The sequence below is a fragment of the Akanthomyces muscarius genome, chromosome 2, assembly GCF_028009165.1.
Source record: "Akanthomyces muscarius strain Ve6 chromosome 2, whole genome shotgun sequence".
NCBI lineage: Eukaryota > Fungi > Ascomycota > Sordariomycetes > Hypocreales > Cordycipitaceae > Akanthomyces > Akanthomyces muscarius.
Window position 1 is genome coordinate 5,284,662 of NC_079242.1, and position 20,450 is coordinate 5,305,111.

At 51.7% G+C, this 20,450-nt stretch overlaps 10 protein-coding genes across 10 annotated transcripts; 4 read left to right on the plus strand and 6 right to left on the minus strand.

The window, feature by feature from the left end:
* Positions 1–4: 4 nt before the first annotated feature.
* LMH87_004886 (uncharacterized protein) lies at positions 5–505 on the minus strand (the record flags this gene model as incomplete). The annotated part of the gene is made up of 1 exon (XM_056196170.1): positions 5–505. The coding sequence occupies one exon, from the start codon at positions 503–505 to the stop codon at positions 5–7; it is 501 nt and encodes a 166-aa protein (XP_056049726.1).
* Positions 506–1,177: 672 nt separating this feature from the next.
* On the plus strand, positions 1,178–2,086 carry LMH87_004887 (uncharacterized protein; the record flags this gene model as incomplete). Its single annotated transcript, XM_056196172.1, has 3 exons — positions 1,178–1,224; positions 1,275–1,330; positions 1,383–2,086. The coding sequence occupies 3 exons, from the start codon at positions 1,178–1,180 to the stop codon at positions 2,084–2,086; spliced, it is 807 nt and encodes a 268-aa protein (XP_056049727.1).
* Positions 2,087–2,580: 494 nt separating this feature from the next.
* Positions 2,581–4,618, minus strand: LMH87_004888 (uncharacterized protein; the record flags this gene model as incomplete). The annotated part of the gene is made up of 6 exons (XM_056196173.1): positions 2,581–2,931; positions 2,989–3,658; positions 3,726–3,840; positions 3,910–4,163; positions 4,228–4,269; positions 4,326–4,618. 6 exons carry the CDS (start codon positions 4,616–4,618, stop codon positions 2,581–2,583), a joined length of 1,725 nt encoding a protein of 574 aa, XP_056049728.1.
* A 1,827-nt stretch (positions 4,619–6,445) lies between these two features.
* LMH87_004889 (uncharacterized protein) lies at positions 6,446–7,841 on the minus strand (the record flags this gene model as incomplete). The annotated part of the gene is made up of 2 exons (XM_056196174.1): positions 6,446–7,715; positions 7,768–7,841. 2 exons carry the CDS (start codon positions 7,839–7,841, stop codon positions 6,446–6,448), a joined length of 1,344 nt encoding a protein of 447 aa, XP_056049729.1.
* Positions 7,842–8,319: 478 nt separating this feature from the next.
* On the plus strand, positions 8,320–10,325 carry LMH87_004890 (uncharacterized protein; the record flags this gene model as incomplete). Its single annotated transcript, XM_056196175.1, has 7 exons — positions 8,320–8,469; positions 8,532–8,931; positions 9,008–9,037; positions 9,095–9,485; positions 9,536–9,606; positions 9,669–9,807; positions 9,872–10,325. 7 exons carry the CDS (start codon positions 8,320–8,322, stop codon positions 10,323–10,325), a joined length of 1,635 nt encoding a protein of 544 aa, XP_056049730.1.
* Positions 10,326–10,755: 430 nt separating this feature from the next.
* On the minus strand, positions 10,756–12,963 carry LMH87_004891 (uncharacterized protein; the record flags this gene model as incomplete). Its single annotated transcript, XM_056196176.1, has 6 exons — positions 10,756–11,504; positions 11,570–11,850; positions 11,902–12,427; positions 12,486–12,528; positions 12,785–12,878; positions 12,944–12,963. 6 exons carry the CDS (start codon positions 12,961–12,963, stop codon positions 10,756–10,758), a joined length of 1,713 nt encoding a protein of 570 aa, XP_056049731.1.
* Positions 12,964–15,430: 2,467 nt separating this feature from the next.
* Positions 15,431–15,661, plus strand: LMH87_004892 (uncharacterized protein; the record flags this gene model as incomplete). Its single annotated transcript, XM_056196177.1, has 1 exon — positions 15,431–15,661. One exon carries the CDS (start codon positions 15,431–15,433, stop codon positions 15,659–15,661), a length of 231 nt encoding a protein of 76 aa, XP_056049732.1.
* Positions 15,662–16,308: 647 nt separating this feature from the next.
* On the minus strand, positions 16,309–17,288 carry LMH87_004893 (uncharacterized protein; the record flags this gene model as incomplete). The annotated part of the gene is made up of 4 exons (XM_056196178.1): positions 16,309–16,372; positions 16,433–17,129; positions 17,181–17,205; positions 17,259–17,288. The coding sequence occupies 4 exons, from the start codon at positions 17,286–17,288 to the stop codon at positions 16,309–16,311; spliced, it is 816 nt and encodes a 271-aa protein (XP_056049733.1).
* An 803-nt stretch (positions 17,289–18,091) lies between these two features.
* Positions 18,092–19,037, plus strand: LMH87_004894 (uncharacterized protein; the record flags this gene model as incomplete). The annotated part of the gene is made up of 2 exons (XM_056196179.1): positions 18,092–18,610; positions 18,690–19,037. The coding sequence occupies 2 exons, from the start codon at positions 18,092–18,094 to the stop codon at positions 19,035–19,037; spliced, it is 867 nt and encodes a 288-aa protein (XP_056049734.1).
* A 270-nt stretch (positions 19,038–19,307) lies between these two features.
* Positions 19,308–20,204, minus strand: LMH87_004895 (uncharacterized protein; the record flags this gene model as incomplete). The annotated part of the gene is made up of 1 exon (XM_056196180.1): positions 19,308–20,204. One exon carries the CDS (start codon positions 20,202–20,204, stop codon positions 19,308–19,310), a length of 897 nt encoding a protein of 298 aa, XP_056049735.1.
* Between the last annotated feature and the right edge of the window lie 246 nt (positions 20,205–20,450).

A 20,450-nucleotide genomic window follows, 5' to 3' on the forward strand; every position in this document is an offset into this window, starting at 1 on the left:
GCCATTAAGTCGCCAGTTCGGCTGGATGTTGCTGTTGCGGCTCGTATTTGGGCTGACCCGAGTACACATGCTGCTGCGGCGCCGGGGCGTGCACCGCCATATATTTCTTTTGCTTGCGTATTTGCCAGACCAGCGCGCCAATGGCGGCAAGCAGGGCTATGCCGAGGGATGCTCCCACACCGGCGCCGACGGCCACGACCTTGGAGTTGTCCGTCTTCTTGGTGCTATTGTTGCTGTCGTCCGCGGGCGAAGTGGCGGTTGCCGTGACCGTCACAGTGCCGCTTGCTGCCGTGGACGTTGGGGCGCCGGCGCGGGAAATGGCTGTGTACTTCTTGATGCCGGTCACAATGGTGTCGGTATTGTTGCAGCAGCCATAATCGCCACCGCAACAGAATAGGTTCCTGGCATTAGGGTCGAAGCCGCTACACTGTTGGAGATAATGAAAGCCGTCACCGAAGGTAGCTGGAGCATCGATGGACAGATTAGTATCGAGTTCGTTCGTCATAATGTTTGAGGTTGCTTCCTGCGCCGGGTATATTAAAACACATGGATTTCCACATCCCTTTGTGTGCCGTAAACCTACACTCTTGTACTTTGCAAGGATGTTAGCGAATGAGAGGCTCTGAAAACATATGGTACCAAGGTTACGCAGCGATCCGCACCAAAACTGACGTACCGCCAGTACAGCACACTACCGCGCTTCAGGGATTATTTGCAGTGGAAAGCTGTATCTCTTGGTATAGCTGGGCACTGGGTACAGTGACCTGGCTGTAGGCTTACGGCACACAAAGGGATGGTATGCTTGGCCAGGAAGTAATTTCTGTGGTCATACAGTTATCTTTCCCTTTCGGAAGCATTTCAGCAAAAATTCCGAGTTCGACAGCAACCATTTGGTGAAAGTCATTACTGGTAGCGTTGGCTTTGGTAGCATTCTACAATTTCCACTAACTAGCGGCCTTTGCTTGCACCCCCCCGAAAAACGTAGAGCACCCTAAATTCGACAATTTGGTGTCTAACTTCCAGTGGTGTGGTTAGGAACGGAAACCCCGTGACAAGCATGGGAGAACAGCACCACGTGAATTTGCCATCAACAACATCCGCAGGAGTGCCACAAAAAACAGCTCCTACTAAAGCGCCAGAACACTGTTTGAAAAGTTCTGTTCAGAAGCCCAGGCCGATGGCCCCCTCGAGGAAAGAGCTCTCCGGAGGCTTCATAACTTGCAAGTCAGTCGATGTCGACAACTTCAACTCCCCTCTTACTGGCGGGTGGCTAGACCGCCACACCGCCCCTATGGATGGCGAGGACGAGACTGGCGCGCATCCTCACCAGGTAGCTGCACTTGGGCGATATCTTTATGGCCATTCTGATGTTAAGGACACAGTAGCGGCCATGACTAGCTCAGCACCGGAGGTCTCGGACACTGATTCGGGCCTGCGAGATCGTGTTTTCGGCATCATCGAAGATGCACTCTTTGAGCTCCCACAAGACTATACACTAGCCCTAGTTGCAGTTCTGCGAGAGCTAGATACTGTTCCAGGAGTCGATGACACCGGCAGCCCGCTTTGGAAAGGGGTCAAGCCTTTTGGGCACTCCTGGTCCGACTCTTGGAAGCAATCGCACTGGCGTGAGGCGTTGGAAACAAGAGACCCTCGAATAAGAGACAAGAGGCGCGCGGCGCATGTACATCGCGCTTTTGTCGAGGCCACCTGCGCAATGGCAGGCACGGGGCTCAACCCGCAAGCCCCAGATACCGCGGAAGACGGTGTTCTCCCGCTTAGCTGGGGATATGAATGCTTGTCAGATGCGCTTGAGCAGCAAGAAGGCGTGGTATGGGATTTTGAAGTTCCTGCGTCCGCTGCCTGGATCCGTGTTGCCGGAAGAAGAATCGTCGAGGGCGCCACGAGCAAAGAAACAAGCTGGGCTTTGGAAAGAGAGGGCAGGCTATGGCCGCCTGGCCCGATGAGCATCGATCGATGGCATTTTTGGCTAAAGAGGCTGGATGGAGCGAAAAAGTTTGGCGGCGATACGTGCAGGGCTGCCGAAAATGCTCTTGCTTGTGCAAGAGAGATGACTCTGGCGGAGTGAGGAGGTTATGGCTGCGAGAAGAGAGAGACGTTTTGGTAGTGGCGCCACCACGAATAAGCGGCGTCAACACATGTCATCTCCTCAGGCGCATAGCGCGGCCTACCGTGACAGCAGCAGTCTCGATTTCGTTCCCCGCTCACACTTGACACATTCCAATTTTGTCACCAGGCGATGCGTCTTTTGAGTGTAGCGGCACAAGACAGACCTTTAGCCATGCTTGAATAAACAATACCCAGGAATATCAGCAGTGTAGTTATAGCTCGCACGACTTATAGCGCCCGCGGGTTTCTTCGTATGCGCTAGCTCTACTTCTTTTACTACAATTATTACTGCACTTCAGGTTATTTAATACCTAACCCTAACCCAAACCAGTTTTAAAGCTAAAGCCGAGATTGTTTCTGAAAGTATTTTCAAAATCCATCATAATTTAGCTGTAATACTAAACTGATAGCTAAAACTAGATAGCAACAATCCCAGCTACCTAAGAAATAATATTAAAGGATCCAAACTAGAGCCACAGCTAGAGCCGGCGCCAGATTTATTTTCGATATCAGACTAGTCGCGCGACTGACTGGAGGCAGAGTAGGCTTGGGATTAGCTTCATTGTCGCTGCCGTTGCCGTTGTCATTGCCACCGCCAGGGACTGGTTGAGGCTGAGCATTGCTCCCTCCTGGGCTACCAAACCCATCTCCATAGACCTCTGCGATGGCATTTTGCCAAGTGTAATTTCCATACGGCACCGCATTGACCTCACACTGGAATCCCTTCTCCGGGAGAGTTCCGTTGAGCCAGTATGCCGACGTCTGCTTGAGATTACATACAGAGGCTTGCGACATTGTGCTGTGCTGGAAAAACCAAGTAAGTAAATGAACGTAGGGGATGAAACCGAAAAAAAAACTTACTCCAAACCCATTGACCACCAAAACACTGCTACCTTCGAAGCTGGAGCTCACGTTGTAGGCCGATTTCAGCGGGGTGTGCCCGTCATATCTGTTGCTGCTCAGCAAAATTGGATTCTTGGTCTTGACCTGGAAGTCGCCCATATAGCGTTCCTTAGCGTCCGACTTCCACAGCCCGCATGCCATGCTCAATGCAGCGGATCCATCCATGACTTTAGAGATTTCGCTGAGCCTAGCCTGCACAGGTCTGAACTCATCCAGCGTCTCCAGGCGCGGGATTCGGTCGCTGCAGTGGATGCCGTATACTGCAGGGATAGTATCAACAGATGCGGTGAATTGGTTGACAAGAGCCGAAGCAGCCTTGACAAAAACAGGATGATCGGTCTCATTCGTGGCCAGGTAGGGCAGGATTTTCATCAGCAGCGGCCATCTGTCGGGGCCGTAAAGAGACAAGCCAAAGAGGCCGCGGATGACGGGATAGTCAAACTCCGTGCCGTTGCCCAACTGAATGGGATTAGTCTTTAGGGCGTTTGCTACCCGCCAGGCAATCATTTCCATCTCCTCAGCCGTGTAATTTCCCGCGGCCATTGGGCATTGCTGAGGTCCTGCCCTGACACAACTGCGAAAGATTTCTGAGAAAACTCTGTCCGAATCGGTCCATTCTTCGTAGTCTCTGTTGGGTCTGTGCGTTAGTTTCGGATCGGATAAGCAAAATCGAGAGGTCGAGATTGAATACATACGCAAGAGCATGGTAATATTCATGAGGGTTCTGCACTCCATCAATAACCATTTTGTCAATCTTATCAGGGAACATCGCAGCGACAATGGCGCCCAAAGTAGTTCCGTATGAGAATCCTGCAGGTCAAGTGGTTAGCAAATCTGTACGATGTTGTGTTATTGTCTCCGTGAATGAGCTGCACTTACCCCAATATCTCAGCATGCCGTCTTCTCCGAGGGCATCGACAACGCTCATGAGGTCCCTAGCAACTGAAGCAGTTCCCAGAAATGGCTGCGTCTTGTTGTGCGCTTCGTAACATTTTTCAACGTCGATTTTGGCTCGATCCCACATCTTCTCTAGGCTTGTTTCGTTCTGGTCATGCCAAGTCTGTGCTTCGAGGAACTCGATTTTGTCCTGCTTACTTAAGAAGCACTTTTGTGGGATGGTGTTCGCAACACCGCTGCATACACATTTAGTCTCGGTTTCACCAGCAAGTGGTTTCTATCAGGAGCATCGATGCATACCGTGGGTCAAACGCAGCAAGGTCGTATCTACCGCCGCTGAGACTGGAAAGTCGCGAGTTAGCGACAGTGACCGTCGCGTCAGTGACAATAACACCTACGCAAGATATTGAATTGCCTTTGGGCCTGTCAACGTGGCTCTTGCCTCTTCACCGGGTCCTCCAAAATTGAGCAATATAGTCCCCTTGGCAGGTTGTACAGGTGCTCTGATCCTAGCCAATTGGAGTTGGATTTCCTCACCTCCCTCGGACAGGTAGTCGAGGGGCACGGTAAAGTTGGCGCAGTCGGCGGGCAAAGTGGCGTTGATGACGGGATCATTGCATTCGCCCCAATCCAACTTTGAATCCAATCGGGGCTGGAGATGTAAGGATGACGTGGTTGCCATTCCTATCATTGATAGGATTGATAAGATTTGTTTTGGAGACATGTTTGAGCTGTTGGTAGGGAAGCACGTTGTCTTTGTAAAGTCTGTTTAGACAAGAGAGTTCACAGGGAGCCATTGCGCCCTTATATGTCTTCCATCTTTCTTGAACAGGAACAAGAAATGACACAATAACAATTGAGCGGGTCTTGATGATCAGCCGGAGACTTTGTCATTGCTGGCTTCCTAATCCATCCCAGAGGCTGGAGACGGGTCACACTACCGTTGATCGGCACGTCCTACACTACTCTATTTCTAGCTTTAAATGCACAGCCTCAATTCCGGCTGGGCGTTTTCAACTGCTAGGCATCTAAGACCTGAGTCTGCCCTCCTCACAAAGCCCTCTACAGATCACGATCTACCCTAACCTAATATCCACAACCTAAAATAAAACGACGCAAGGACGCCACAGCTGTCATACTAGTTGTGGGTGGTGGGTGGACACAGGGCCGGAAGATGGCGCTACGATTGGTCAGAGCGTACCATTCCCCTGCTGATAAAAACGAGGCGACGCACGGTGAGGAACAAGCTGTCGGCCATCCCCAAATCGAGAAAGAATAAACGAGTTTTCCTTCCAACGACGTAATCAATTTATGACCAGAAGCTGCAAAATCATAGTAGCGAGCTAGTTGCCGCCCTTGGCACATCGACCGACCTGGCAAGAGCGTATGTGTCGTGAGATTCGTTGGGGATGACTTGGACGAGGTTGTTATTTGGCAGCACTCGGCATTCTCTGGCAAGCTGTGTACTTGATGGAAAGAGTATCCGTACAGACCGCTGAGATAATCATGTAGTAAAGTTCTCAGATCTTATAGTACCAGGAAAATATAATACAAAATTCTTGTACTGCTACTCTCGAATATCGCGGGATGTCTTCAGTACGTGATGACCGTCGCCTCAACTTGGACCGTTGAGTGAGACATCTATTTATGCTACCGATGATCTGCCTCAGCATTTACTTGCTTTGGGGAAATTTACAGTAAAAGTGGCTGAGCCACAGCTCCAACGCATTTTGTCGCCGGGGACATCCTAATTAAGAGAAGAGCCCCCATTTTGCGGTGTGCCAAGTGCTGCTATGCCATGTCTCGTTATCATTTGCGGCTCAAGTGACGTCACTTTGCACAAGCCAATCCTGCCACTCAGAAGCGCGTCTCCCGAGTGTAGCGACGCAACGTAGACCACCGACTCTGCTCAAACTGACAGTGCATGGAAGTATTGCTATTGGCAGCGTACAACAACTGATGGCGCCTTTGGGGCTGCTGGTACGCGCTAGCGCTCTAGTTACGGGTGACGTAGCACCCGGCAGCGCTACACCTAGCCAACAAATTGAGCACACGGCGAAGCAAATATAGAGGCCGCAAAACCGTTCCCTTCATGTGCAGAATTTGGACAATAGTCTAGACGGTAGTGCGATATCGTCGGTAAATGATCGTAACTAGTTCTCAGTCTTTGGACTCTCCTCCGCGCACACGTGATGGTGCTTTAACACGAACACGTCTAGAAAAAGATGCAGGGCGAGCTAGTTTACAATCGCCGCATGGGGCTGAAATTGGTTCTTCATATCGAAAATACTGTTCATGTATCTTCCAAGCCTTTCACCACTTCTTTCACCCATTCGAACGCCACGACGTTGTTTTTGCCCTGTACATTGACGCGGGACTCGGGGACCCGCAAGGGCCTAGGCGACTAGTTACCACTTCAACATTACAGATGTGGCTCCTTCACTACCACTGCTTGTAACAGAAAGCTCCACGCTCGATAAAATCAAGTTTTTGTATTTAGAAGCTGCGTAAATCCCAACTAAGAAGCAACGAGGTTCTCGTATTGCGGCAAAATCCATGGCTTGCTTTTCAGGAAAGATGGAGTGACATCAATTTTGTCCAGGCTCAATTTCGAAGCCAGTCCCGCAAACCAATAGAAAGCCTTGACTCCAAGTTCGCTAGATGGATAAGCTAAGCTCGGCAAGCCCAGCGGTAGTTGTTGAGATTTCTGCACAAACGGCCGAAGAGTCTTTTCATATGCCGTTAGAGCTGTCGCAATATCGACGCCGGTCGATATTTCGCCTGCGAGAACGTATGCTCCGATGAGAGCCAAGCTCGTGCCCATACCGGTTAGTGGAGTCGGGCAGTACGCAGCATCGCCCAGCAGTACCACTCGGTCCTTGGACCACGCGCTGATCTTGACCTGCACCGCGCTTTGAGCATAAAAGTCATCTGCTTCCCGCAAGCCGTCGACCAAACGCCCGGATTCCCAGCCTGCATCTTTGAAGACGTTCTCGAAAAGCGTCTTCTGGGCGTCAACACCTTGTTTCAAAGCCTCTTCCATCTCGTCTTGGTGGGCCATGGTTGCCAAGTAGCCCTGGCCCTGTTCGGTGCTGTGCCATCGGGTGCACAAGATTCGTTCGTTGGGGGCAACGTAGACGGTGGCGCAGCCGGAATCGTTCGCTGTTCGTGGTATTCTGTAGTATGCACTATAAACGCCGAGGTTGCGCGACTCGTCCGCGATTGCTGGGTTCTCGCTCAACATTTGCTGTCGAATCTTGGAATTCTGACCATCTGCGGCGACAACGAGATCGTATTCGCCCACACTCCCGTCCGAGAATGTGACGGTAGCGCTGTCATGGTGTGATTGGATACTTTGAACAGTTGTACCAAGTAGGATCTGAACGCTTGAAGCGTTTTTCGAATTTAATAAGCGAGATAAATCACCTCGCATGATTTCAAACTCGCTGCTCAAGCCCTGTGCTCGTGCGGAGGACTCCGTGCCAGAAAAAAACGCCTGCTCAGCTCCACGACTGTCGACGAAGCGCACTCCGGATTCCTGCACAGCAAGACTTCGAATCTCGTCCAGTATGTCCATGTGCTTGGTGACTTCGATGCCATGGCTGCGAATGTCAATCTGCTGACCGCTATCGCGAAGCTCAGAGGAACGTTCAACAATTGTGCATGCATGTCCGAGTCGAGTGGCCCAGAAGGCGAACGCGGGGCCGGCGATGCCGGCGCCTGATATCAAAATGCGAAGGCTTGCCATGGCTTTGAGCAGTGCGAATTGGAGCGGGGGCCTGTAGGTACTGCAACTGTATTAGTGGGCAGAAGCGTCTACGACGGCGCATTGCGCGAGACTTATAGTCAGTTCCTCCGTAGAGATAGCGTAACTGCCAAGAATGTTTCGGGTCTGTTAGACTCTCAGACGTCATCGAAGAGATTTATGTGCGTCGTCATCGACCATGTAGAGCAATTGCAGGGAGCGCAACTCACACACAGAGGCCACCGTGGCGGACTCGTCTCGGGGGCCGATGCGCTGAAGGACAAATCCACAAGCACCGAGCCAAATTGGGCGATGTGCAAGGCTAGCCAATCAACGTGCTTAGGATTGGGGCTGCCCAAAAGAGGAATCTTTGAACCAATCGGAGGCGCTTCTGCCTGCCGGAGCTCCGATTCAATCCCGACGGTTTACCAAATCCAGTAATTGGGCACCGGAAAGCCTCAGAAAGGCCTTTCTCTTAACATAAAGGAATGACATGGCCAATGCGTCACAAGCCTTAAAGCATCAAAATTTCTGTTATTTTGAAAGCTTCTGAAACACTCTTCTTTCAAAGTGTCTTGCTTCATTCCGCTTCTAGTACATTCGCAAACCCCCCCCCCCCCCCCCCCCCCCCCCCGACGTTGACAGCCATGGAAATCGAGTCCATGGAGAAGTCGCGGCACCGCGACAACGAAAATCAGCCGAATGATGATGCTGATCAGGAGCTCGAATATCCAAAGGGATTGAAACTCGTCCTGATCTTCACAGCTCTTTGCCTTACCAATTTTCTTGTCGCTTTAGTGAGTATACCGTGTCTTCTATGGCATTGATCTACAAAGTCGTCGGAGCTGACTGGCCGTAGGACCAAACTATCATTGCGACGGCTATTCCAACAATCACATCGCAGTTTCACAGCATTGAAGATATTGGATGGTACGGAAGCGCATACCTCCTCACCACGTGCAGCTTTCAGCTCTTCTTTGGCAAGCTGTACACGCTGCTGTCCATTAAATGGACCTTTGTGGCTGCTGTTCTGATTTTTGAAGTGGGATCTGCAATATGTGGTGCAAGCCCTAATTCGATCGCCTTGATTGTCGGACGCGCAATTGCGGGCATAGGGGGGTCTGGCGTTTTTTCCGGAGCGCTCATCATCATTGCAAAGTCAGTTCCGTTGGCCAAGAGACCTGCGTTCACAGGCATACTTGGAGCCGTATGGGGCGTAGCGAGCGTGGTTGGGCCTCTGCTAGGAGGTGCATTTACAAGTGAGCACTATTTAGTGGCATGTGTACTTTGTCAAGTACACACTTGCGAGGATGTATACTGATTTTCTCATCATAGGTCACGTCTCATGGCGATGGTGTTTCTACAGTAAGCCGCCCGGACTTGCGCTTGGATATTGATAGAAGACTGACAAATCGCTATCAGTCAATTTACCAATTGGGGTGGTAGCCATTCCATGCATCATATTCTTTCTCTCATCATCTCGATCACAACACGCGAAAGCCGGTGGATGGGCATCTGTCATACAACAGTTTGACCCTATCGGGACTGTTTTATTTGTCGTCAGTATCATTTGTTTGTTGATTGCACTACAATGGGGAGGTAGCAAATATCCATGGAGCGATGGTCGTGTGATTGCTTTGCTTACTGTGTTTGGCATATCGAGCATCGCTTGGGCATTTACTCAGTGGAAGATGGGCGAGAACGCAACAGTACCCCTTCGTATTGCACGACAGCGCTCCGTAGCCTTTTCGACATTTTACATCTTTACAGCTAGCGCAGCGTTTGTGATACCAATTTATTATTTGCCTATTTGGTAAGTAGCTTCGAAGAAACGAGAACGTTTTGTCAACTAATGAAGCGCAGGTTTCAGGGCATTAAAGGCGACTCCGCCTCACAGTCCGGTATCCACAACCTGCCCTTACTCCTCAGCGTCGGTAAGTATACCTCCGCAAGTCATTTCATTTTATTTAAATGGATCCTTACTAAATATCGATAGTTGTATTCGCTATCGCTGGTGGAATAGGCGTCACAATCGTGGGGTACTACACGCCGTTCATGGTAGTAGGCGCCATTGTTATGTCGATCGGAGCTGGACTTCTCTTGTTGTTCCGAGTCAATATTCCTATCTCCATGTGGTATGCCAATGCCAAGTCCTGCATTGTCGACTTCGCCGAAAGGATATAACTGACACTTGCTTAGGCTTGGTTTCCAGATTGTATTTGGTGCTGGCGCTGGTCTTGGCCTGGAGCTTCCAAATATTGCCGTGCAAACGGTCTTGCCCAAGAAAGATGTTGCTATTGGCACATCCCTCGTTGTTCTTGCTCGCTCTTTGGGTGGTGCTATCTTCATTTCCGCTGCACAGAATGTTTTCAACGAGCACATCATTTCTGGCATGCGAGGGAGAGTCCCCGAGATTGATTACTCGGTGGTCCTGAATTCCGGCGCCACAGAGCTTCAAAAAACGATCAAGGACGTCGCTCCTGGCCAAGCAAACATTCTTTCCCGAGTCTTGAATGTGTACAATGACGCTATTGTGCAGACATGCATCGTTGCATTGGCGCTCGCGTGCGTTTCTATCCTGGGTGCAGTCGGTGTCGAGTGGCGAACTGTCAAGAAAAAGTCCAAGACGCCGAAATTTGACAATATTGGTTGACGGCCGCGGACGAATGGCATCTCATTAATGACCAATACAATTCGGTCTTTTTGTTTCTAATTGACTGATACTTCAGAAGGAGTCTTTATGGCGTAGGCTTATGTACCCGAGTTGGGCCCTTCGTAGCAGTTGGTGTCAGGAAAAGTCATGTCTTCTTCTTACTCAGACAAGTGCACACAGAATCTTTACCTTCTTTGTTATTCTGGCTGTCATTGGCTACTTTGTTACTTGTATACCAAGACTTTTTGCGCAATTTTTTGCGCAAGGTTGTGGCAGAGGTGTTTTTTTTTTTTTCCTTCCATGTTTCCCTCGCCGTTACTTTGGGCACGATGTTTCTACTCTTAGTCTTCCTGCGTATGTTTCTTGCCAAATTTCACATTATGCGTTACCGTCTGCCCCTATGCCTAATTACATGACTTTTAATGGTGCTTCAATGCGGCATGTCGAAATCGACTGTATTGACCGCATCGTCGAAAAACCAGTCGCAATTGAGTTCGGTGTCCCAAAACAAGGGGTCGCTCCCCTCAGAGCACAAAAGTTGAATGGCAGACTGCTCTGCGATTGCAGCATTTTGATCTTTGGTCACCGAACCCGGATCACTGTATGGCTGCCCAATGAGAGGCGCTTGCTGGTCATAATCGCTGTTGCTAAAGCCAGAGTTGCTTCGCATGCTTGGACGCGACTGCGTAGACTTGCTTTCCTCAAATCGCCACTTTTTCAGCTCCTCGACGATGAGAAACGACCTGCTGAGGCAATTTCGCTCATCTCGTATCATCAGGTCCTTTGCAACAGCACCAAGACGCTCCAAGTGCTCCTCCAAGCGAATGTCTTCAAATGGCAGGACCGCAGACGTGTCGACTGTCGATTTTTTTATTGTTTTGTAAAGCTTACATAACACGATGAGTGAGTATATGATGCGCCCACCGTAGATGTGTGGTGGAAGAGCAAGCATATCGACCAAAGATAATCCAAGAAAACAGTTTAGTAGGGCGTGCGACGCAGTCATTGTTTCTTGCAATAGGACAAGATCGGCAGAACTCGTTTGCGCGTGTATAAAAGTGCAAGCTTTGAGGGATTTCAAGGCGAAGGGAGCAGCAAATTCACTGATGTTGTGATTGACGTGCATTGCAGGCTCGCGTGCGTATAGCAAAGCCACAGATTGGCCGAAGTCAATAAGAGCTAAGTGCGTCAATACCAAATTTGCTTGCTACACTAGTTGCAAAAATGGGCAAAGTGTATCTTACCTCTTTGCAGCTCATTGAAAGTGCAGCTTTCCCTGTCAATCGTTCGCGGCGGTGTACGCTCAGCTGCATCACGAGGACTAGTATTATGCGCAGAAGTTGGTCGCTGCCGGCTACTGAGGATTAGGCGTTGGTCTATTGTGTAATAGGCCAATTCTAATCTGACAAGCTCGCAGAAGAATTCGTCCGAGGGCGATACTTGAGCTCTTTGCAGGCTCGTCATTAACTCTTCCATATTTGAGGACCAGCTAAGCATTTTTGGTTGTCTTAAAATGAGAGAAATGCTGATGCTGATTAGTGTTCGTGCGCCTGGGAGCGAAGAATAGCGCAATTACCTCTCTGAAATAATGAAGCATGTGAGCCACGCCCGTTGTCGCTCGGCGCGCTCCCAAGCTGTTTCAGTGGTCGCAGCAGGGGAGAAGTCGGCATTCTCTAGCTCTAAGTCAACAGCCATCGTGATCATGACACGGGCTAGCTGGTTGAAGTTGACCTGCTGGAAGCTTTCTGGAGCCCTGAACCATAGGGTCGAAATCTGGAGCGCCTGGACAAGCTCCAAGGACTTCTCTCCACGAACAAAAGCACGGTCGGCGAGGACACGTTTTGTTTCCAGAATCAAAGCGTTTTGCTGAGCAATAGGGCAGAACCCAGCTGAGGCAACGCTGAGGATGGCTAGAAGAAGGACCGGCTTTGCCTCGCCTAGAGTTTCGATAGTCGTTCCTGTAGGAAATAGTACCACTGGGCATTTGGGGACAAAATGATCCATGAAATGGTAAAAGACTTTTCGCGAGGCTTCTCGAGTGATGAGAGAATCGATTCTGATTTGAAGTTGTTTGTCCTCGATGGACGGTAGTGGCCGCAGATCTGCAAGGTCAGCACTCTGTCTCTCTTCATCGGGTGACAAAAAGAAGGTGAAGCATACTTGACTGATTTGCAACCCCTAGGAAGGCAGAGGCGGCTTCTGCCTGTATTTGTCGGGTTTTAGTGAGAGTGCTCTCAGCCAGGCTTTCTCGTGTCTCTGTAGGGTTTTGGGAACCGCGATCATCAAACGCTTCGTCGTATTGGGATGACGCGCGTGATGTGCCAGAATTTGGCGATAACGGGGCTGTAGATGCGGCCAAAGAATTTATTCCAGCCAGTCTCGCATCAAAAACGCAGCGTTTTGACAATCTCTGGCACCTAGAGCACGGCGCCGCTGGCCTTGAGGTCTGTGTCTCGCACCGAGTTTTGGATGCTTTGCACGCCAAACAGGAGGTACTTTTTCGGGGCATTCCCGTGTTTCTGGTGATGTATGGCGTTGGCTTGCTTTGCAAAACTGCCGAAGTAGGCCATGCGGAAGCGATTGGGAGAGGCGTTGTTCGTGACGGTTTCTTATCCAACTTAAACTTTGAAAAGGACATGGTGTGTGATCTAAGCAGCCAAGCGGTACCTGCAGCGTGCTACTCAAACCGCCTATCGTTGGCGAAGGTGCCGCCCAAGACAGGCAGGGGTAGATGACAGTGTCACTTGCAAGTTGTAACTTGCGACAGCCACGAATGGTAGATCACGAAACGCCATCCTTGGGCCTTAGCCATGGGACACGCTGGGTGGACCACGGCAAAATGTAATTCCGTAGACGTACTGACGAATAGGACGCGTAGAGTCACCTTGGGCGTTCTGGTTTTCAAAGGCTTTGCATGGTTACTAAAGCCTTTGGAACGAATGCGATGGAAGAATGTGCGAATTCTGCGTTGCCGGATGATCAGAAGTTAGCCTTTTGCGCCGTTCCCAAGATGCATGCTCAGCGGCCATTAATTTACAAGGGTAGGCCGTTCGCGCCAAAGCCAGTGGGTCACGAAGGCAGTTACAGGAAGACCAGCCACTGTAAGTTTCGTGCACAGATTGATACCCTAGCGGCTGTCAAGGTACCGGTGCTCTTGAAGAGTCGGAGAAAGCACAAGTGCTTTCGGCAGTTGCCACGCGTCCATTATCGATACCAGCGGATAAAACCCAAGCAGCTCTTTGCGCGATCATGTCTTCTATGACAGATGCTTCCAGTTCTTTTGACCGGTGGCGTACCACACGGCAATACTTGACAAGCAAAGGTCGGCACCATCTTACCCTGCACTTTAAGCACTTCTCCTAGGTAAAAACCTTCGCGGCGAGTATCTTGTTTGTCTCGACCAGGCCTTCTCGCAAGATGTCGGCGTATTTTTACCATCGCGCCTGATGGCGGCGGGGACCGCGAAGTGTAGATCCAATTTGCTACCACTGAAACTAAGTGCGCTCCTGGCAAACCACTTCTCTTACGCGAGATACAGCATAGATAGTTTAATCTAGATAGAGTGACGACGTCGCTTTAATTATGCTGCTATGTTCACTAAAAAAGAAAAAAAAGAAACGAGAATGAATGTTACCATTCGACCGTCAAAGTGTGGGGGTGGATAGAGTTCCGCTTTTTACAAGGTGCGAGTGACTGGCGATGGACGGGTTTAGGTACTTACGTTGGCACGTAACCTTCTGAACGCGGCTAGTTGTTAGCCCATGTATTCTTCTAACATGGCGGAATGCAGAAGCCACATCGAGCGAAGCGAGGGAGGAGAGGGCGTATATCTTCGGGTTGAGAGAGGGTACGGTTGAGAGATGCCTGTATTCAGAGAGCGATGCAATATTCGAGGCACGATCCTGAAAATGGGGCGTCTGTCGATGGAGTTCAGGCTATCTAGGTACCAAATAAGTAACTAAGGGACGTCGCCGCGCCACGCGCAACACCATGGTTCTGATACCGCTCCCTGTGCCGAGGGCCAAGAAACGTACGAGTCGGTGGTGCGATATGAGGTGGCGCTCTTTTGGTCTTTTTCTTCCTCTTCGAATTTCAGATTTCTAATAATAAATGGCGATAATATTGCTCCGTAGGATAACAGACGGAACCGAGCGAGTGAGATCCCGGCACAGTGGTGTATTCGTACCTTTCTTTGTACTAATTGGCATAGATTCACACATGCATGCCCCGAAAACTCAGGCGGGCTATCCACTGACGGAAGCCCTGAAGTGCGCTAAATAACACTGCGAGGTAGCCCGGCCACTCGCTTAAATCAGAAGTCCCAGCGTGTACTGGTAGGCAGCTTCGCGCTGGCCTGACAGGCCACATGTCCGCGGCATCCGGACCGAGTCCTGCTCTGCTGCAAGATTCCGATTGCAGACGGCCGTGATGCTCACGACTAGAACCGCACTAAAAGTCCGCCCAAGGTCCTCGTTACATCGCATCTGCTTTCGTACTAATCTGTACGCTCGCTCGGGAAGCTGCCACTGACCACTAACTTGCGGGCTTACCTAGCTAACGAGTTGATTCACGGTTGTGTAAATTCTGCCGCTCATCACAGCCGAACGCATTTTCGATCTTCCCCGCCTCATCCCCACGAACCACGCCTGTCTTGCCACACTGCTGTTGTTTTCTCAACCTTCCAACATCATTTCACCATCCAGCGAAAATCCGTTCGACATCTTCTCGGCTGACATTTCGTCACCCGGCTTTCGTCTTCTCTTCTGCTGGTGCTGCCGGAGCACCTTTGCGCCCGCACTGCTGTAACATCAAACAGCCACACGCCGCAAAGTCTCGTCGTCACTGATTTCCCTCCACATGCGACACGATTGCCGTTGACTGTTCCTCGCCTGCCTCTTTCTTCTTCCGACTCCATACTCACCGGTCAGCCGTTATTCTGCGCTCCTCACGCGAGTCGGGTCTTTTTTCGACCACTCCACACTTTGAGCGGGCCACCCTACGACACCGGTATTTTTCCGTCGCTCCCAGTCGCAAATACCGACATTGGCCGAGCTTTGATCTTTCTTCTTCTTCTCTTCCCATCCTTACACAAACACACGACCGAAATGGACGCTCCCATCTCGTCACCATCGCAGGGCGGTGCCTCCTCCACCGCAGCGGCCTCTTCGCTCCGCACATCGCCCGACCAGATGGCCTCGGCGCCCGCCCCGCCACCCCAGGACCTGAGGAAACCCTCAACCGACGTCTTTCTCAAGGATTTTACCCTCGTCGCCGAGGCGGCCAAGCGCGCCCAAGTCGCCGTCATGGTCCGCGACTTTGAAAATTGTGGCCTATAGTCCCCTTTACCCGACAACTTACGCCATCATGTCTTGCTGCCTCGCCAGGCGCTGGCGCAGTGACAGCGGCATTGTCGCAAAAACCCATCACATGTCAGCCGCACAATGCCCTCGATTCCACCTTTCTCATGCGACACTGGAAACCACCGCGACCATGGCTGTTTGAGCACCCGGCCCGACTCAATCTTATCTTCAATTTTTTCTAAAGAATATGTCATCTTCTGCGACAGAATACATACAGTTGGGGCGGCACTTCACTTTAAAAAAAGGGATTTCTTTTGGTAACTTTTATTGGGACTGGTCCGCCCTTTTTGCTAGGTTGTTGGACCAGCCACGGTCACTGCATCGCTTCCGGCGCAGACTCAAGGCGTTTTCTGCTTCTTTGCTTTAGATCTAGGCCGTTTGGCTGGACACTAGATTTGTTTGAATTTCTCTTTTATTTTTGTATTTAGGTAGCATAGCCGGTATACCCCCCTCAAGTAGACGGACGGACGGATGGATGGATGGATGGATGAATTATTTGTTAAAAACATGCCACTGGCAATACACATTTCTTTTTCGACACTAGTATTTTCACGACAGATGTATGCTCAAGAAGATGAAGTAATCTAGCGCTTACTATATGCTACAATACAGCCTACTAGGCATCAAATTTTGGCTACCTGCGACGCACCGCCATCGACACGAATTGTCGCGCCATTGCAAAAGGCACTGCAAGTGTTAGCACGCGACCAACCAAAACTCGAAAGAAGATGGAAATGATAGACTCACCCAGCCTTGCTCGACAGATAGATGCAAGCCCCCGCCGCATCCTCAGGCTTACCCACCCGTCGCAGGGGCACTTCGCTCTTGATGTAGTCGCCCGCCGCCTCGAGCGTCGCCTTCATCATGTGGCTGGGGAACGGCCCACAGGCAATCACGTTGCTCGTGACGAACCGCGGACCGAGATCCCTCGCCAAATGCCGCGAGAGCTGGTGCAGGCCAGCCTTGGCCGCCGAGTAGGCAAAGTTGGACGTCGACGGTGTGCGGATGCCGTCAATGGAGCCGATATGGATCAGCCGCGCCGGGTCGTCGGCCGTGGCAGCTTGCTCGAGCAGAGGCAACGCCTTTTGCGAGAGCGTAAAGACGCGCTGCAGGTCCAACGTCAGCACCTTGTTCCACGCGTGGTCCGGGTAGCTGTCAATGTCGGCGCCCCAGACCGCGCCGGCATTGTTGACGAGGACGTGCAGGCCCTTGGCGCGCCCGGCTTGGCCAATCGCGGTCGTCAGTTCAGCGACAAGGCGCTCGCATTCCTCGTAGGATTGCAGGTTGGCGGGGATGGCAAAGATCGAGCCGCCAGCTTTGGCGACAACGGGTTGCAGTTCGGCGACAACCGATTCGCAGGCCTTGCCATCGCGGCCGGTGATGAAGACGTTTGCGCCCGACTCAGCGTAGCCCTGGGTGATCATGCGGCCGATGCCCTTGGCGCCTACATCTGCTTAGCAGTCAACTAGTAAGAAACGGTGGCGAGCTTGGGTACCTCCGGTGATGAGGATATTCTTGCCCTGACGGAAAAAGAGTGAGCTTGATACAAAGTGATGAGAAGTTAGGGGCGAACCTTGATGTTGAACAGACTGCAGGAATCCATTTCGTAGTGGGCGACGAGAGGTAAAAAACTCGTCAGATAAAGAATTACGCAACAGAGATTGCTTTGGGAGTTCAAGCTATTTTGGATGCAGTGTTGGGGAGGTACAAGTAGCGAGCCGGATGAGATGAGCTTACAGCTTGACCCCAGAGCAAGCTAATCAACCGAGGCTCCCGGTTGAGTCGGCCGCGCTGTGATAGGCCAGCACACCGCCACCCCAAATGCGGTAACTGCGCGCCTGCAGCTCTGGAGGTACAAGCTCTGGTTTTGACCATCAGCCATGTACAATTTCTTCAGTCCTTGTTTCTGTTTCTGCCCATTTTCTGCTGGCTTCTGTTGCTGCTTGTACGTGCCTCACTAGCCAGAGCCACTGTTTGCGCCAACATTGCACCTTGTACTGCGGCAGTGTCGCATTCGCGTGCGTCATGCTGCTGCACGTGTAGCGTGCGTGTCAGACACGCCGCAGCCGCATTCCCATCAAAGTTGCATTATGAAATTGCCTGCCCGATATACGATCCTGTAATTCTTTGCCCTCTCTAACTCATCATAATGAGCAATTGGCAACACGGCTGAGTAGTTCCCAATTTCCAACACCACACGTCATCCCGGTCCACTCCGGCCATTGCACGCCACTGCACCCCGCCCCCACCACGGTCGCCCTCCACGATTCCGACAGCTTGACACCACTCAATTGCCCCCATCATTCAGCTGTCAATCTCTGCTTCCATTCTCGCTCCTACGAATTTCCTCAATCCTCAATCTCTCTGCCCAGCATCCCATTGCCTCGCCCTGAGCTGCCCACAATCATGGCCGCCCCAGACACCTCCAATCCCAGCATCCTCCGAGACACATTCGCTGCCGCCGGCCACGACCAGAAAACCGCGTGGGACAATCTTTACAGGCATGACTTCCATCCTTGGGATCGCGGTGGCCCATCCGTAGCCCTCGCCGATCTGCTGGCCCAGCGCCACGACCTTGTTGTTCCTGCGCAGGATGTCGACCGCCGCGGCAACCCTCTCCGTGACGATGCCGGCGGCGTCGTCCGCCGCACCGCGCTCGTCCCCGGCTGCGGCCGCGGTCACGACGTGCTTCTCCTGAAAGCCTTTGGATACGACGTTGTGGGTCTGGATTGCAGTGCGGATGGTATCCGCCGCGCAAAAGAAAATGTGGCTGCGCTGGAGGCGACGCCCGGAGGCGTCAAGCCGCAAGGTGATGTGCAGCTCGGACAAGAGTCGTGGGTCGTCGCAGACTTTTTCGCGCAGGACTGGTCCAAGGGATTGGGTACCGATGGTTCTGGCACTTTCGATCTCATATACGACTATACGGTATGTTTACTTGCCGGGTTTCTGGCTCCGCTCAGATTGGTCAACCGTAGGCAATCCTCTCCTCTGACATCATCTCAAGTTCCTCTGCGCTCTGCCTCCCAACATCCGCCCGCAATGGGCTAAGCGCATGTCCGAGCTCGTCTCACACGACGGTCGTCTTGTCTGTCTCGAATTCCCCTCGGGCAAACCTCTTTCCGAACAAGGGCCGCCCTGGGGCCTCAACCCGGAAGTCTACGAGGAGCTGCTGTCGCATCCTGGGCACGAGCCGAGCTACCACGCCGATGGTACCGTCATCGAGACGCACGACGTGAAACCGACGGATGGAGCACTGCACCGCATCAGTCTCATCAAGCCAGAACGTACGCACAAGGCCGGCATGAATGAGGATGGCTCGGTGCGGGATTTCATCTCGGTCTGGAGTCGATAGCTGATGCGCTGCAAAGGGAAGAGAGAGAAAAAAGCACAGAGTAAATGCAAGTGATAGATGGACCTGAAAGATGAAAACTGTATATAGAATGGAACCAGCATCCTCAAAAACCACCCTTGGTATACGTATCAATGCAGCCTGAGCTGAGTAAATCGGCAGTATCAGATCCCTGTGTGCAAAATAGTCCATCCTTGTCATCATGCCGTGTTTCGTCGGCAATCTTTAGCCTTGTTCTTTGCCAAGTCTCATTGTCATCTCGGTTCATGTGGATTACTTCCGCCGCAACGAATTGTAATGCTCACCAAGACCATAGCCATGCCGATAATACGCCAGCCACAACAGTTTTTCCCCCTGACCAATCTCCTCGGTCCTCCCGTCCTGCACTACGCGTATTCCAACGCCGTATGCTCGCGCCAGCGCCATGAGCTCCGGCTCGCCCCCCCACTCGGCCGTGTCCCGCATCCGCGCCAAGTAGGCCCCGAAGTCTCCCTCTACGAAAGGCGCAAAGTCGTCGCCGTGCGCCTCCATGAAGTCTGTCGCCGCTTGCCGTACCGTTTTATACGCAGGCCTCTCTGCTTCGTCCGCAGTTTTGCTTAGAGGAATTGACAGCTGCGTCTGCAGCTGGTCGGCCACGGCGGAAAACAGGCAGTGCCCGTCCGGCGCAATGTCTTGCTCCACAAGCCCTTCGGCTTCCATCTTTTTCTTCATGTAGGCGTTCTCAATAGCGCGGTGGTTGGTCATGGTAGACGCCTCTTCCTCGGCCTTGGTCATGGCGGCTTCTTGCTCTGCCGCCCGGCGCGCCAGCCGCTCCTTTTGCCGGTTGCGCTTCTTGCCGGGCTGCTGTTTGCTATCTGATATTGATGTCTCGGCTTCAATAGTAATATGTAGTTTGTCGTTTGCTTCCTTGGCTAGTGCCTCGTCGTTGCCACTGGTCTCTGGTAGCTCGTCGTCGTCCGCTGCATCGCCTGTTGAGACCTCCCCGCTCAGCGCCAAAACCTCGGCGGCTTGCGTCTCATGGAGCGTCCTTTCCAGCTCAGCGCATTCGTCGTTGACCCCTTTTCGCGTTTTCTTCGTTGCACTCTTCTTTTTATTCGTAATTCGGCCTTGAAGGTCTTTCAGCTCCTTGCGATGGCGGGCCTGCGCCTGCTCCATAGTTTCGGACTCCATGCGAAGGGCCGTCGCAAGGTTGGGTGGTATACGTAGTAAACTTGATGCTGAAAAGAAGATTGAGAAGCCGTTTTTTGTCTGTCGTTCGCTCGCGTGTCGTAAGAATAACTACTCTACCGAGAAAGCCTTTTGTGGTGAAGTGGTAAAAATGTAGCTCCGGTATGTCGTGGCCCTATTTTGTGCATGGTGGGGTCAATGTGAATAGAGGCACCACAGTGCTAAACCGTCCCACTTTATAACTACAGC